The sequence below is a fragment of the Hyla sarda genome, chromosome 8, assembly GCF_029499605.1.
Source record: "Hyla sarda isolate aHylSar1 chromosome 8, aHylSar1.hap1, whole genome shotgun sequence".
NCBI lineage: Eukaryota > Metazoa > Chordata > Amphibia > Anura > Hylidae > Hyla > Hyla sarda.
This window is the reverse complement of record NC_079196.1, coordinates 183295016-183311346: the sequence shown is the minus strand read 5'-3', so window position 1 is coordinate 183311346 and position 16331 is coordinate 183295016. Positions and strand designations below refer to the sequence as shown.

General features: G+C 45.2%; 1 protein-coding gene across 5 annotated transcripts in view; it reads right to left on the bottom strand.

The window, feature by feature from the left end:
* The window catches only part of CLEC16A (C-type lectin domain containing 16A), a 318383-nt gene extending 302551 nt beyond the window's left edge, over nucleotides 1-15832 (bottom strand). For 2 of the 5 annotated variants that reach the window (XM_056536467.1, XM_056536468.1), the window contains exons 1-2: nucleotides 15597-15828; nucleotides 38-166 (exon numbers count right to left, since the gene is read on the bottom strand). In XM_056536467.1, coding sequence (XP_056392442.1) covers nucleotides 38-166; nucleotides 15597-15673 — 206 coding nt within the window. In that variant the 5' untranslated portion in view covers nucleotides 15674-15828. Of the gene's footprint in view, nucleotides 1-37; nucleotides 167-15596 lie in introns of all 5 variants that reach the window. The other 3 variants (XM_056536465.1, XM_056536463.1, XM_056536464.1) reach the window with 3 other exon arrangements.
* Nucleotides 15833-16331: the final 499 nt, after the last annotated feature.

Genomic DNA, 16331 nt, shown 5'->3' with positions numbered 1-16331 from the left:
CCTTTGCATTGGAGGATTGTTCACAGGGTGCACTTACTCAAACACTGAGCTGTCATTCTGGTCTCCCCAGATAAGGATCTCTGTGATGGAACGAATGGTTTCAACCAGCAAATTGCGGTTGAGGTCTGTAACTGTGGTGTTCTTTGTTAAAACATGGTACATGTACCTAGAAAACAATGAAAGAGCAGTTAGTAAATAGTGAAACCATCAGCATCTCCATTTTTTCTGTCTCCATTTTATATTGTGTTGTATTTATTTACATTGATCAGTGTTATCGGCGCTCCACTACTACAGGCAGGTGAGGCTTAAAGGACTGAATGGACAGGGGCAAGTAGGACACCTCCACTTGTCCTCTTGGCTGATCGGGCCCAATAATTTTTCCACAGTGATCCCAATCAGCTCCCTGAGCTAGCCAGCAATGATTTTTTCCCATTTTAGATGCTGAAATCAAAAAGTTAGTTGGAAATGTGAAAGGGTCATGTGTGAACACAGAGGTGTTTTCTTAGACTTTCATATCTTAAAGAAAGTCCTGATAAGCTAAATGAGGACACAGTAGTCTGGCAAGCAAGGAGGTCCCTTCATTGTTTACCAGGCACATTGTTGGGTGGCTGAGCATGGTAGTGCAGCTCTCTATAGAGTCCCATTTAAGTCAACATCCGCAATACCAGGCACAGCCACTACCAATCATACAGCGCTGTGCCTGGTGAAGGGACAGCAGTGAAGGGACAGGAGTGCTTGCTGATGCACCCTATTTATTCAAATGATACAGGGAGCTGGACCTGCCAATGAATGAATATTAAAGGCCTATCCTTAAAATAGATTATCAATATTAAAGGGGTAATCCCACAAACAAAAATGTATCCCCAACGTGTTTTATTCCATGAAGTGCAACATAGTAACAGGCAAGGCAAGGGAGGAATCGGACGCCGTCCACGCAGCGGTGATAGCTATTTTGTGCGCTTTGCACAAGAAACAGCTATCACTGCTGCGTGGAAGGCGTCCGAGTCCTCCATTGCCTTGCCTATTACTATGTTGCACTTCATGGAATAAAACACGTTTGTTATACTACGAGACTGGTGAGTGCCATTCATCTTTTCAATTGCTGCATTCTTATAGACTGTCTTCCAAGAATTGAGCACCCCAGTCCGGATCTACTGCAGTTGCCACCTTTGATACAGGTGTACACGAACTTGCCATATAGCCACATTTATGTAGTGCAGTGCCGAACGCTATCTCTATACTGCCGTAAAAAATGTATCCCCCATGTACAGAAAGGGGGAAAACCAGCTGATCACCGTAGGTCCAATTGCTGGGACTCACACTGATCATGAGAACATGGGTTAAAATGTGCTTTAGAATAAGTGTACATATGGGGCTTCCAAATGCTTGTGCTTAGTTCATTCCAGGGGACATTTCCCCTCCATCCTTGTAAATGGATGGAGCACATTGTGCATGAACAGCCAGTACTCCATTCATTCATTAGGGGCTTCCAAAGTTTATTCAGGGCTTTTTAATGTCTAAAAGCTTCTTTGAGACTAAATCTCCATTCCCCTCAAGTTTTGTCAGCTTGGATGGTACCGTCAGTGGACAGGCATTTTCCGGTCCGGTGTTGTCTTGGGTGCTTAGGTTCATTGTCTGGTAAGAAAGCAAACCTCAGGCACAATCTGCGGCCTTAAAGGACAAGTATCATGTAAAAAAAAAAAAAAAAAACACGTATCCCCTATCCTTCTGATAAGCACTATGGATCAGGTTTTCATTAATAATATCTCTGTACTTTGGTCTATTTAGTTTTACCTCATACCTGACAAGTCACCCTGTTCTAGCTGCTAAAAAACGTCCACACAGCATGATTAAACTTTAGGTGGCCTTTCAAAGGCCTTTATTGAGGAGAAGCTTTTTTTTTTTTTTATCACTCTGTCATAAAGCCCAAATTTGTGAAGGCTGCACTCACGGTTGACCTTCTGAAAGTTTCTCAAATCTGCACACAAGATCTGTGGAGCTCAGCCAGAGAAATCATTATGTTCTCGGTCACCTCTCTTACCAAGGCCTTTCTCCTCCCAATTACTTCATTTCATTGGGTGGCTTGCTCCCGGAAGAGTCCAGGTTGATCCACACTTCTTCCATGTAAGAATTATGGAGGCTGCTGTGGTCTTGGGAACTTACAGTGCAGCAGAAATTGTTTTATACACTTCTCCCGATCTGTACCTTTAAACAATGCTGACACTGAGCTCTACAGGCAGGTCTTTTCCCCCTTATAGCTTGGTTTTGATATGACAAAATATCACAGCTACAAGGGAGACCGCTCAGATGATATGAAGAGATCTGTGCAGTATGGCTAATAAAGTTATAATAGTATGTTGCTTTATTATACTTTTTGACATCATAGACAGGTCGTATCTTTCGGACAACCCCTCTAACTAAAAGGTGACTCAAGGTGTAAAAATATCTCAAAGATGATCAAGAGGAATAGGAGACCCCCCAATAAATTTCAAGGGTCAAAAAAGAGTCTGAATACCTATGTCCAAGCAAAATTTTTGTTTTTACATTTTTAATAAATCAGCAACAACTTCTAAAATTCTACTTTCACCTTCTCATTATGGGGTACTGAGTGGAGAATGGGGGGGGGGGGTAAGATATATATTTTTTCAACATTTTAGCACAAGGTCACAATATGTGACAAAAGTGTGAAAAAAGTGAAAGGGTCTGAAAACTTTCCGACAGCATCGTACTGTATACATACAGTAATATAATTTATGTTTTGCTTTCTGCATCCTATACGATAGTGGCGGCTCCAACAAATAATTTTTTATCACCACTTTAGTGTTTTTTCCAAGGTCAGTAGACGTGTACATTACTATCTGAACCTTCATGTTGGAGTGACGTTCTGGTTGTGACGTGTCATGTAAACATTGACAGTATACACTATGAGAAGCAGCAAATGGCTTACAGAACATAATGACACAGAACATAGGCTGTGTGTAAGCTATAATAAAGCTCAATGATAGGTGGACTGAAGACATCTGCTAAGAAAGTGCCAATAAAAGCATGAATGAACCACCCAGACAGGTTCTTTGCGTTTCAGATTCCTAATCCCAATACAAACCTACTACTTCTCACGGCTGAGTGTTTTTAACAATTGTTCCCAGTCTAGAGCCACTACTTGACTAATGTAAAAGTTACCTGCTTGGAACATTAAGGGCTCATTTATGCTCGGACAGCTTGGAAATGCGCCACCCAAACCTGGTGGCTCGGCTGTTGATTACTTTAGTCTGCATAAATTAGTTCAACTTTCAAAGTGCTCTGGTTGCCTAAAAAAACTGGACACAGTCCTAGTAGACTAAGACTGTCATTCCGGACTTTTCCAGGCAACCAGTGCTAACTAAAGTAATCAATCGCCGAGCTGCCAGGTTCAGGTTTGGACACACTTACTGTAAGTTTGGTCAACTCTACCCAAAACCATGTCAAAATTGGCAGCAGAAAATACTGTGTATGGCTAAGTTCGAATTAGTGTTGTGCACTGTTCCATTCGCCATTCGCTAGTAGTATTTTTTTCACACTAAAGCCCCATAACTTAGACTCAGCAACGGAGCTCCTCACATAGCAGAGTGCAACGTTGAGGTGAACGAGGCCTATGCCTTGTATTTTTGTTGATCCACAATTGATTTTTTTTCTGTGGAAAAATGCGAACGTGAAAAATGTGAGGGTGTCTTATTTTTATTAAGTATGGTACAACAATACAGAGACCCACAGACTGTTGCTGGTTGGTGCTGGGTGAGAGAGACCCACAGTGCTGAGTAAAATGGCAGCCACAGCTGTATTCTTCCCCCTGAGGACCCATAAAGCAGAACTTTCTGTTCCTCACTTCACTGAGAAGACTTTTACTTTCACTTTCACTTTCTGTCTCCCTGTATGCTGGAGCTGGCAGTGCAAACAGAAGGATCGGGACCTGACCGGAGGAGACGACCTTGTTGATGGGGCTGCGAGCACCTCTCCGGGCACATCCGAGATAGCAGCTGTCACGATGGGGCAGATGAGAAGAGCTGCCCATCTTCTTTACCGCTCCGCGTCGTTGTGCTTAGCCACACCTACCACTGTGTCTTATTTTCGGGGTATGGCCTATATTATGCCAATGCATAGAAATTCTGCTACAGCTTATCTTATGGGTATGTATTATTTTCGGGGGAAACACGGTAGTACTGGTGCTTTCTAGCACTGGTTTCCTAGGTTTAAATACAAGAGTTACAATTTGCCTCGGACATAAGCACCCTCCCTTGACAAAAAGAACAAGTTTTTCTCTGTGTCAGTCCCACTGCTGGCTAGGGCTAAAATTTCAGAACAAAATCAGGACTGTATATTGTCCAAATACTATATGTAAACCATGCCTGAGGGTATGCTCACACAGTGAAATGTCTTGATATGTCCCGATATGTTATTCGGCTGTGGCAGAGTCTTATTGATTTCAATGGGAATCTGCTGCACTGTGCACAAGGCAGAATTTCCCCGGCAGAAATCCCGATTCTGGCGTCCGCAAAAAGAATATAGACTTGTCTACTCTTTTTGCGGATTTCGCTATAAAATGCATTGCTGTCTAGGAGACAGCACATTTCCAAATGATCCTAGCGCCCGCCGGATTATTCAAGTGTGCCAAATGTCCACCCATGTTTTCCAGGCAGACATTCCGCACATTTTACACCATGTGAACAAGGCCTGAATGTGTCAGCTGCAGACTACACAATGTGGACACTTGCACCAACCCGCTCCAAGCATTCCTGTAGTGGTTACAAATGTAATTAAAATACCTAGGGCTATGTTTACATCTTCATTATGGCTTCTATTTATAACACTGGCCACAACGCAGTGCTGGTTCCATCATGGCATGCAAACAATCAGTACCCCATGCAGTGGTTCCCAACCAGTGTGCCTTTAGCTGGTACAAAACTACAACTTCCAGCATGCCCGGACAGCCAAAGGATGCTGTAAATTTTTGTTTTGAACAGCTGTAAACACACTGATCCCATGTCATGTTTTCCGAGAAACCATTTGTAGTTTGAAATGTACTCAAAAAATTACAAAAGTACTTAAACCATCCACAAAATGGAAAAAAATAAAATAAAATGATAAAATATATTTTGTTTAGGGTTTTTCCACAGTGAATGTTATGATAAAAAATGGCACACTCTTTATTCTGCAGTTATAATTATTTTATTTCCCTTTTCTGACCCTATTAACTTTTTTATTTCCCTGTAAACCAGGCTGTATGTGGGCTCTTTTTAGTAACATAGGGGGAGATTTATCAAAACCTGTGTAGAGGAAGAGTGGTGCAATTGCCCATAGCAACCAATCAGATCGCTTCTTTCATTTTTCACAGGCCTCTTTAAAAATGAAAGAAGCGATCTGATTGGTTGTTATGGGCAACTGCACCACTCTTCCTCTACACAGGTTTTGATAAATCTCCCCCATAGTTCCTAAGGTTGGCAGCAGCTGCCCGACACTAAATTTACTGTTAACTAAGACTCCTAAATCCTTTTCCACATCAGTCGTCCCAAGTGTGCTCTCATTTAATACATAATCCCAGCCCGGATTTTTCCTTCCCATATGCACTACCTTACATTTATCAGTGTTGAACCTCATCTGCCACTTCCCAGCCCAAACCTTCGACCTATCCAGATCCATTTGTAACAGTGCACTGTCCTCTATAGCATTCACCGCTTTACAGAGTTTAGTATCATCTGCAAAGATTGCTACTTTACTATTCAAAGTCTCTACAAGAACAGGACTCAATACTGACCCCTGTGGTCCCCACTAGTAACAGTCACCCAATCAGAATAAGTACCATTAATAACCACCTTCTGTTTCCTATCGATAAGCCAGTTACTTACCCACTTATTCAAATTTCCCCCCAGCCCAATCCCTCTCAATTTGTGCACAAACCTTTTATGTGGCACCGTATCAAATGCATTGGAAAAATCCAGGTATACGACATCCAGCGATTGCCCCTGGTCCAGTCTGGAGCTCACCTCCTCATAAAAGCTGATCAGGTAAGTTTGACAGGACAGATCTTGCAGCTTTTATCTGTTTTTCACATATTTTACATTTTTCTCTATAGCTTTTTGATGATTCTTCACTGCCGTCCTGTTTTAGTAGTTTAAATGCTTTATTTTTGTCATTTATTGCCACCTTTTTTATTCATCCATATTGGTTTTCTTTTATTCCTGACCCTTTTTATTCCCATAAGGTATATACATCTTACAGTGAGAATTTAAAATATTCTTAAAAATCTCCCATTTTTTTTGAGGACATTATCCCATTTTATATTGTTAAGTGCTTCTCTGAGTTGATCAAACTTTGCCTTTCTAAAGTTCATTGTTTTTGTGGCCACTCGCGAGGTTCCCTTATTGAAGAACAAGTTATAATGTATTATATTATGATCCCTATTTCCCAGGTGTCCTTTTACCTGCACATTAATTACTCTGTCAGATAAGTTGGTTAATATTGAGTCTAGTAGGGCGCCCCCTCTGGTCGGGCCCTGCACCATTTGGGACAGATAATTGTTTTTAGTTATAGTCAGAAACCTGTTTCCTTTATGAGATTCACAGGTCTCAGTCTCCCAGTTTATATCAGGATAGTTAAAGTCCCCCATTAGTATGATATCATTTTGATTTGCTGCCTTGTTTATTTGCCTCAGTAATTGATCTTCTGCCTCTTCCATTATGTTTGGTGGCTTATAGCAAACCCCTATCACAATTCTTTTATTTTTATCTCCATATATTTCTACCCATAATGACTCCACATTATCATTTCCTTCCCATATATCCCACAGTGCGGCCTTCAGATTCAATTTCCCACCGGAGCACCTGAAAGCTGAACTAATTTATCCAGGCTAAAGTCAGCAAACGGCGAGCTGAGAAGTTTGTGACGAATCAAATTACTAGAAGTTTGCTCATCTCTAGTTATAATTCTCCTCAGACATCAACCACTCCAATTCGTCAGTTTTATAGGTCAGACTTCTGGCATTAGTCAACATGCAATTCTATGGTGTATGTTTTTTCTTCCTATGAAGCCTATCCCTATTAATTATTCTAACCCCTCCCTCTGCTCTACCCCCAGGTACATTAATAAGTCCCCCCCTCTCTGTCTACACTTCCCCTAGTTTAAACACTCCTCCACCCTTCTAACCATCTTCTCCCCAAGCACAGCTGCACCCTCCCCATTGAGGTGCAGCCCGTCCCTACAGTAGAGCCGGTATCTGACAGTGAAGTCAGCCCAGTTCTCCATGAACCCAAACCCTTCCTTCCTACACCAGCTTCTGAGCCACTTGTTTACCTTCCTGATCTCCCGCTGCCTCTCTGGTGTGGCTCATGGTACAGATAATATTTCAGAAAATACTACCTTGGATGTCCTTGCCTTAAGCTTTCGGCCTAAGTCGATGAAATCATTTTTAAGGACACTCCACCTACCTCTTACTTTGTCATTGGTGCCAATATGTACCATGACTGCTGGGTCTTCTCCAGCCCCACCCAACAACCTGTCAATCCGATCCGCGATGTGCCGAACTGGAGAGCCAGGAAGACAACACACTGTTCGGCGATCCCGGTCTTTGTGACAAATCGCCCTGTCTGTCCCCCTTATAATTGAGTCCCCCACTACCAGTACCTGTCTGGCCTGCATTCCTCCTTCCCTCCTTACTGGAGCAGACACCCCCCTGGCGGTCAGAGGCAGAGTCCTGCTGCAGTACTGCTAGCTCTAAAAAAATGGCATCCCCCCCTCATCTGCCAACCGGGCAAACTTGTTGGTGTGTGCTAGATCAGAACTAGCCTCCCTGACACTTTCCCCTCTACCCCGTTTTCTAACTGTAACCCAGCTAGCTGCCTGACTATCCTGCATCTCCGTCCCACTATACTAGTCCTGCTGTGTCCATGCGTCATCACCTATGTCATGGACACACTTCCTTGATTTCCTGCGCTCACAGCTAGAGGAAAAATCCTCCCACTGTCAGCTTGTGTCCCGCTACTGTCAGTGAGGACAAGCTGGGAGTTGTAGTTTTGCTAATGCTAGGGGAGATGTGAGCAGACAGCATACTGAGGGAGGGGGCAGAGACCTGCACAGTGAGGCCACGCCCCCTCCCTTTGAGAGGAATTCAGACTTGTGAGCTAAATTAAAAGTGTAATAAAAAAAAATAAAGGTGCTAGACACAAAAATTAGATGTACATGGTCAGGATTAGGTACTGAGTGATATAGTTAAAAAAAACATAATTTTGTTGGATCTGACGGGAACGCTTTAATGCAGAATATAAAATTTGACATAAAAACATTAAATATTGTTTGGTATTTTGTTTTGCATCTTTTACCACGCAGGATTGTAAACATTATTTTTATCATTAACCCTTTAAGGACATAGCGTTTTTCCACTTTCGTTTTTTCCTCCTTAACTTTTAAAAATCATAACCCTTTCAATTTTGCACCTAAAAATCTATACCATGCCTTATTTTTTGCGCCACCAATTCTACTTTGTAATGACAAAATGGAAGAAAAAAACGCTATTTTGTAAATTTTGAGGGCTTCTGTTTCTACGCAGTACATTTTTTATTAAAAATGACACCTTATCTTTATTCTGTAGGTCCACCCGATTAAAATGATCCCCTACTTATATACCGTATTTATCGGCGTATAACACGCACTTTTTAGGCTAAAATTTTTAGCCCAAAGTCTATGTGCGTGTTATACGCCGATACACCCCCAGGAAAGGCAGGGGGAGAGAGGCCGTCGCTGCCCGCTTCTCTCCCCCTGCCTTTCCTGGGGTCTAGAGCGCTGCTGCCGGCCCTTCTCTCCCCCTGGCTATCGGCGCGGCTGCCTGTTCTGTCCCCCTGACTATCGGTGCCGGCGCCCCATTGCGGGCGCCGATAGCCAGGGGGAGAGAAGCGGCGCCGACAGCCAGGGGGAGAGAAGGGGCAGCGGCACCCATTGCCGGCGCCGCTGCCCCGTTGCCTCCCCCCCATCCCCGGTGGCATAATTAACTGGGTCGGGTCCGCGCTGCTGCAGGCCTCCGGTGTGCGTCCCCGGCGTCGTTGCATGACGTCAGTGCGCCGCGCCGTGCATAGCAACGATGCAGGGGACGCGCGCCGGAGGCCTGCAGCAGCGCGGACCCGACTCAGGTAATTATGCCACCGAGGATGGCGGGAGGCAACGGGACAGCGGCGCCGGCAATGGGTGCCGCTGCCCCTTCTCTCCCCCTGGCTGTCGGCGCCGCTTCTCTCCCCCTGGCTATCGGCGCCGGCAATGGGGCGCCGGCACCGATAGTCAGGGGGACAGAACGGGCAGCGGTGCCGATAGCCAGGGGGAGAGAAGGGCCGGCAGCAGGGCTCTAGACCCCAGGAAAGGCAGGGGGAGAGAAGCGGGCAGCGACGGCCTCTCTCCCCCTGCCTTTCCTGGGGGTATATCGGGGTATACACGCGCACACACGCACCCTCATTTTACCATGGATATTTGGGTAAAAAACTTTTTTTACCCAAATATCCTTGGTAAAATGAGGGTGCGTGTTATAGGCCGGTGCGTGGTATACCCCGATAAATACGGTAGTTTTGATTTTTTCTTACTTCTGAAAAAAATCATAACTACATGCAGGAAAATTTATACATTTAAAATTGTCATCTTCTGACCCCTATAACTTTTTTATTGTTCCATGTACGGGGCGATATGAGGGCTCATTTTTTGCGACGTGATCTGAAGTTTTTATCAGTACCATTTTTGTTGTGATCGGACGTTTTGATCGCTTTTTATAAATTTTTACTGTTATGCTATTTTGGACTTTGCGCGCCATTGACTATGCAGTTTAATTAAAGGGGTATTCCAGGACAAAACTTTTTTTTATATATATCAACTGGCTCCGGAAAGATAAACAGATTTGTAAATTACTTCTATTAAAAAATCTTAATCCTTCCAATAGTTATTAGCTTCTGAAGTTGAGTTGTTGTTTTCTGTCTAACTGCTCTCTGATGACTCACGTCCCGGGAGCTGTGCAGTTTCTATGGGGATATTCTCCCATCATGCACAGCTCCTGGGACGTGACATCATCATTGAGCAGTTAGACAGAAAACTTCAGAAGCTAATAACTATTGGAAGGATTAAGATTTTTTAATAGAAGTAATTTATAAATCTGTTTAACTTTCCGGAGCCAGTTGATATATATATATATATAAAGGTTTTGCCTGGAATATCCCTTTAATTATATATTTTTATAGTTTGGACATTTATGCATGTGGCAATACCACATGTTTATTTTTATTTACACAGTTTTTTTCTATGGGAAAAGGGGGGTGATTCAAACTTTTATTAGGGCAGGGGGGGTAAATGATCTTTATACATTTTTTTGTTCACTTATTTTTTTTTTTGCAGTGTTATAGCTCCCATAGGGGGCTATACCACTGCTCACACTGATCTTTTACACAATTCACTGCAAAGCTATAGCTTTGCATTGATCAGTGTTATCGGCGGTTGATTGCTCAAGCCTGGATTTCAGGCTTGCAGCAATCAATCACCGTTCGGACACGCAGGAGGCAGGTAAGGCACCCTCCTGCTGCATCCCTGAGCTGCCGGGATGCTTTAACTTTTAGACGCGGCAATCAACTTTGCCGGCACCATGCAGGTATGATGCGAGCTCAGCTCCAGAGCTCGCTTCATAACCCTCCTGTGCCGCAGCGACGGGTATACCCGTCGTTCTGCGGCAAGGGCTTAATCATTATTTTAATAGGTCAGAGAATTACACATGCAGTAATACCAAATTTGTTTTTTTTTTTGTTTAAAAAATGCAGAGATTGCTATTTATTGCAGCATTTAAATGGTTAAGTGACTGTCCGCATCAAAATTTTTGCCCACGACTGTACAGCTTCCCTACAGGTCCATCTATGGTAACAGACAACAAACCATGTGTAGTCTGATCCTGTAGTCATATTTGCCATGCACCTAAGGGACAGATGGATGGCAATAAAACTGTAGGATCAGGCTGCACAGGGATTGTTTTCTGTTAGGCTCAGGGGTGGAGCCTGAGTCAGACGAAATTTTGGGTACCTGGAGTCGGAGTCGGCAAACAGTGTACCGACTCCGACTTCTACTAAATTTAGATTGGAATGTCCCAATTCACAAAAAGTTATAATTAATGACTTCTCTACTGTAAGAATAAAGACCAATGCATGCAGGGCCTCACGTAACCACAAAACAAACATGTTAAGTGACCGTGAAGAAGCTTTTCATGTGCTTTACTATATGGCACGCAACGCACAATTAGGAGCGGCAATACTTATACTTTCCATGGTGTTGTGTCCTGCTGTTACAGGGAACCCATGGGTAACCTAGCCTCTCAATGATAAGGGATTAAGTAAATATGTTTTTTGCAGAACTAGAGACACTTGTATAAGTGAAGGGAATGGACGGTCAATAGTTCAAGACTGAAGCTGTAAACCATTGGAAAAACTGCTGTCATTCAGCTAAGGCTATAAAAACTTGTAAACTCTGATTGTTAGCTTAAACTTTAAACTTGGCTATGGGATTCTACTAGGGAAATCATGTTTTATAATAAATGCCCCTTCCTGGATCCCCCCACTGCCCTATCTTCAGCAGCAGATCAGCATACAAAAAGGAGAAGGCAGCAGCCTCTGCCCAACTACCTCTCTCTGCTAGAAGAGCTTAGAAGAACTTGGTGGGCTTAAACTGTTCAATACAGTAGACTGTTGGCTTCCCAGCCAGTATTCCTGTGGTAATGACATGTATGTTGAAATCCAATAAAGAAGGAATTCAAGTGCACCCACCACATAAACTGCTTCCTCCTTACTTTATTTCTGGTCACAAAAAGACATAATGCAGGGAGACGACATATAGGGGGTGTGCGTGGGCACACTAGGGCTGGGCGGTATGACCAAATATGTGTATCACGGTATTTTTGTAACTTATGGCGGTTTCACGGTATATAACGGCCTGAACTACAACTCTCAGCATGCTGGGAGTTGTAGGTTTGCAACATCTGGAGGTCCGCAGGTTGAAGACCACTGGTATAGAGTGTCAGCGTTGGCGGCCGCAACAAACAAGAGGACAAGGAGGGCAGCGATTACGGGTGACATGTGAGTATTTACCCTGACAGGGACAGCGTTGGGCTGAAAATTTTTTTTTTTTTTTTTTATATGATCAGTTCCCAGCGGTTTACTATGGATTTAGGTCCGGTCACAAAACCGCATACGGGTCAAAAATGAGCCGACCGAAGTCACCGTTTGACTCCGGTCGGCACATTAAAGTCTGGCTGGGGTATGGGAGAGCCCGGTTTCCCCCAGCCGGATCTGGCACCCGTAACGTAAAAAGGAGGTGTGAATGCAGCCTTACCCTGGAAACAGTACTGTATAGCGGCTGTTACACTACAATAAGACTGCATCCTGTAAAACACATTTATTGGCTGTGTCTGGAAACAGCTGGAAACAAGCTGGTTCGGAAAACACTGCAATTGACAAATGTTGTCAGAGCGCGACTCTTCCTCGATAAATTATGTTGGGGGAAAGCAGCATCAAGCATGTTTTGTAATCCCCAAAAAAACAAAACCAGAGGAGCCTGTACAGAGGAGATGTCCCATGGTATATAACGGTATTCCCCCCCCCCCCCCCAATCATGTGACCCGCGAGCGCTGTTCTGCTTCTAACACCCCCCCCCCCCCCAATTAATTATCAGCCCAGTGCTGCGCTGTCCCCATCGGGGAACTAATCACATGTCACCCGCAGGTGCTGCCTTCCTCGTCCTCCTGTTTGTTGCCGGTCGCCGGCGCTGGAACTCTGTACTGTACGCTGTATCCCTATGCCCCGGTTGCAAAAGATAAATAAAATAAACTTTAACTCACATCCCGTAGGTCCGGTACCGGCCTCACCTGCTTCCTGGGGACGTGAACGTCGGAGAGCAATCAGCCTATCACCGGCCGCAGCGATGTTCCTCCTCGGCTGGCGATAGGTTGAGCGCACTTACATGACAGGCGGAACATCGCTGCTGCCGGTGATAGGCTGACGGCTCTCACGGGGGAAAGAGAGTTAAAGTTTATTTTGTTTATCTTTTGCATCCCCGGCATAGGGATACAGCGTACAGTGCAGAGTTCCAGCGCCGGCGGCCCGCAACAAACAGGAGGACGAGGGGGGCAGCACCTGCGGGTGACATGTGATTAATGACAGCGCAGCGCTGGGCTGATAATTCATTCATTCCCAAGGGGGAGGGGCCCAACTGGTATTGCGGTATGGGAAAAACTCATATCGTGTAGGACAAAAATTTCCCCCACTTTCCCTACGCTCTTACGCTAAGGCCTCTTCATTGTTCGCTCTGTTATCAGGAGTGATCAAGGACCTGTCACACAATGAAGTCTTTTCCCTGCACAGCAGGTCCTTTCCCAAAAAGGTCCTGCACCACTGAGTCTATTCACATGGGCGGAATTTCCGCACCAATTCCATTTCCACTTCCTTGGGTGGTTTCAGGCTTTTGCGGAATTGCTGCAGAATTTGTGAACAAAATTCTACATGCAGAAATTCAGAAGAGTTTAACCCCATAGAAGTCTATTAGGCTTCCATTTGAGGCGGAATTCCGCCAGTGTGAATAGTCCCTAAGGCTAGGTTCACACTACGGAAAATTTCTGCCTGGAGAGTCCTAGTCCTGAATCAGTCGGCGCTAGGACCGCGCGGACACTGCAGTCTCCAATAGACTGCAATGTGTCCCGCGAGTATTTCCTCCTGAAAAATGAGAAACGCCATTCTTCAGGCGGAAATTTTCAAGCGGATTTTCTGTTCACAAATTCCGCTTCACAAATTCCAAAGTGTGAATTTGTGAATGGAAACCCATTCACTACACTATACATTTTAGTAAGCGGAATTTCCGTCTGCAATTTCAAAGCGGAATTGCAGGCGGAAATTCCGTAGTGTGAACCTAGTCTAAGGCTGGGTTCACACTACGTTTTCTCCCATACGGGAGCGCATACGGCAGGGGGGAGCTAAAAGCTCGCGCTCCCGTATGTCACCGTATGCGCTCCCGTATGTCATTCATTTCAATGAGCCGACCGGAGTGAAACGTTCGGTCGGCTCATTTTTGCGCCATATGCGCTTTTACAACCGGACCTAAAACCATGGTTGACCACAGTTTTAGGTCCGGTTGTAAAAGCGCATACGGCGCAAAAATGAGCCGACGGGACCGAACGTTTCACTCTGGTCGGCTCATTGAAATTAATGACATACGGGAGCGCATACGGTGACATACGGGAGCGCGAGCTTTTAGCTCCCCCCTGCCGTATGCGCTCCCGTATGGGACAAAACGTAGTGTGAACCCAGCCTAACAGAGCGGAGGATGTAGACACCTCAGCACGGGAGCGTAGGAAAAGGGAGTGGGATTTTTTATTATTTTCTTTCGGGAAGGTTTCCCTACCTACTGAGGGTTTTCAACTAATTGGGGGGGGAAGTCACCTACCAACTGGTGGCTGCTACCCAGCAGGTGTGTGGGGGAGGGGGTTACCCATCTAGAGGCTTATACCTAATAGGGCGATTCCCAACCTATTTACTTACAGTTTCCACCTGTCTTGACAAGAGAGCGGCAACAGGGAACACTTGGTATCATGGGGCTATGGGAATGTCAAGGTCCTCCACAGGATACAGATATATTATAGTTAGAGATGAGCGAACTTACAGTAAATTCGATTCGTCACGAACTTCTCGGCTCGGCAGTTGATGACTTTTCCTGCGTAAATTAGTTCAGCTTTCCGGAGCTCCGGTGGGCTGGAAAAGGTGGATACATTCGTAGGAAAGAGTCTCATAGGACTGTATCCACCTTTTTCAGACCATGGGAGCCCCGGAAAGCTGAACTAATTTATGCAGGAAAAGTCATCAACTGCCGAGCCGAGAAGTTCGTGAGGAATCGAATTTACTATAAGTTCGCTCATCTCTAATTATAGTGTAGCCAATCCCTCTCATACCATTCCATTAGGATGCGCTACAGGTCTATTCCCCTACACTGAATGCTTCTCGACAAGTATACGTTTCCTTACTGCGGCACTATATGGCGACACACATTTGTATGGTGACCCATAGTATAGTGTTTTCCCAACTACTGTGCCTCCAGCTGTTGCAAAACTACAATTCCCAGCATGCCCGGACAGCCAAATGCAGGTCGCCCCAGGGTCTCTAGACCAGTGGTCTTCAACCTACGAACCTCCAGATGTTGCAAAACTACAACTCCCAGCATGCCCGGACAGCCGTTGGCTGTCCGGGCATGCTGGGGGTTGTAGTTTTGCAACATCTGGAGGTCCGCAGGTTGGAGACCACTGCTCTAGACATTAGTGCCAATTAGGCTGATGCACCACAGAGCCCAGAAATCTTCCAGTCTGACAGCCCTGATCCATATGTGCAGTATAATGTCCATAAACTCAGGTACCGAACACCCTGAAGCTGAGTGACCCCCCCCTGCCCTCAGCACTGTGATGTCATCATGTCGTCATCAGCAGCAGAGGTTACGTCACAGCGGGTTGAACTATGTGACAGATAAGGACTGGGGGGGGGGGTGACCTGTTCTTGCCTGTGACCTCCCGAGCTCACACTTACTTCAGCCGGTCCAGGGAGTGGACGCTGGAGGAGGACCGCCCGGAGCCGCTCACCCAGCTCTTCGACCTCCCGAACATTGTTGAGCCGGTCAGTTCATCGTCCAAACCCGAAAACGATGACCCTCTCCACTGCCACAACTCCCCTCCCCCCTGCCGGGGAAACAGCAGATAAAACTACGACGAGCACCCTGCCAGGAGCGCTGCTGGGGAATGTAGTTTTACGCCCCCTACAGAATGATGTTCCTCAGCGTCTAAACAACTACGAATCCCGGCATGCACAGCGACATTGACTGACTTGTGACGACAGCTGTGGCCGGGAAGTAGAAGCTTCCTTCTGACGAGCGGCGTGTTGTGGTTGTCACTGCAGCTCCTAGCGCACTGATCGCACTACCTGCTGTGTCGTCTGCGATTACTGATGCGATCTGATCGTCTTAGTCAGAGAAATGCTACAACACACAGACAGGAGCCAGATATCATACAGAGGGTGTCCTGCTGCACGTTCTCTCCGCTATAACTGTGAGAACTCTATGGCTCCCTACCGTCATTTTCCCTACCTACACATTGTGTCGGATTTATCTCACCATTTTAAGAACACAGCCAATTTTAGTTTTGCCTGTTTATTTTTTTCCCCTTTGCCTTCTAAAAATCATAACTTTTATATTTCCATCCACAGATCTATATGATCGCTTGTTTTCTGCGTGAATTATACTTTGTAATGACATCACTCATTTTACAG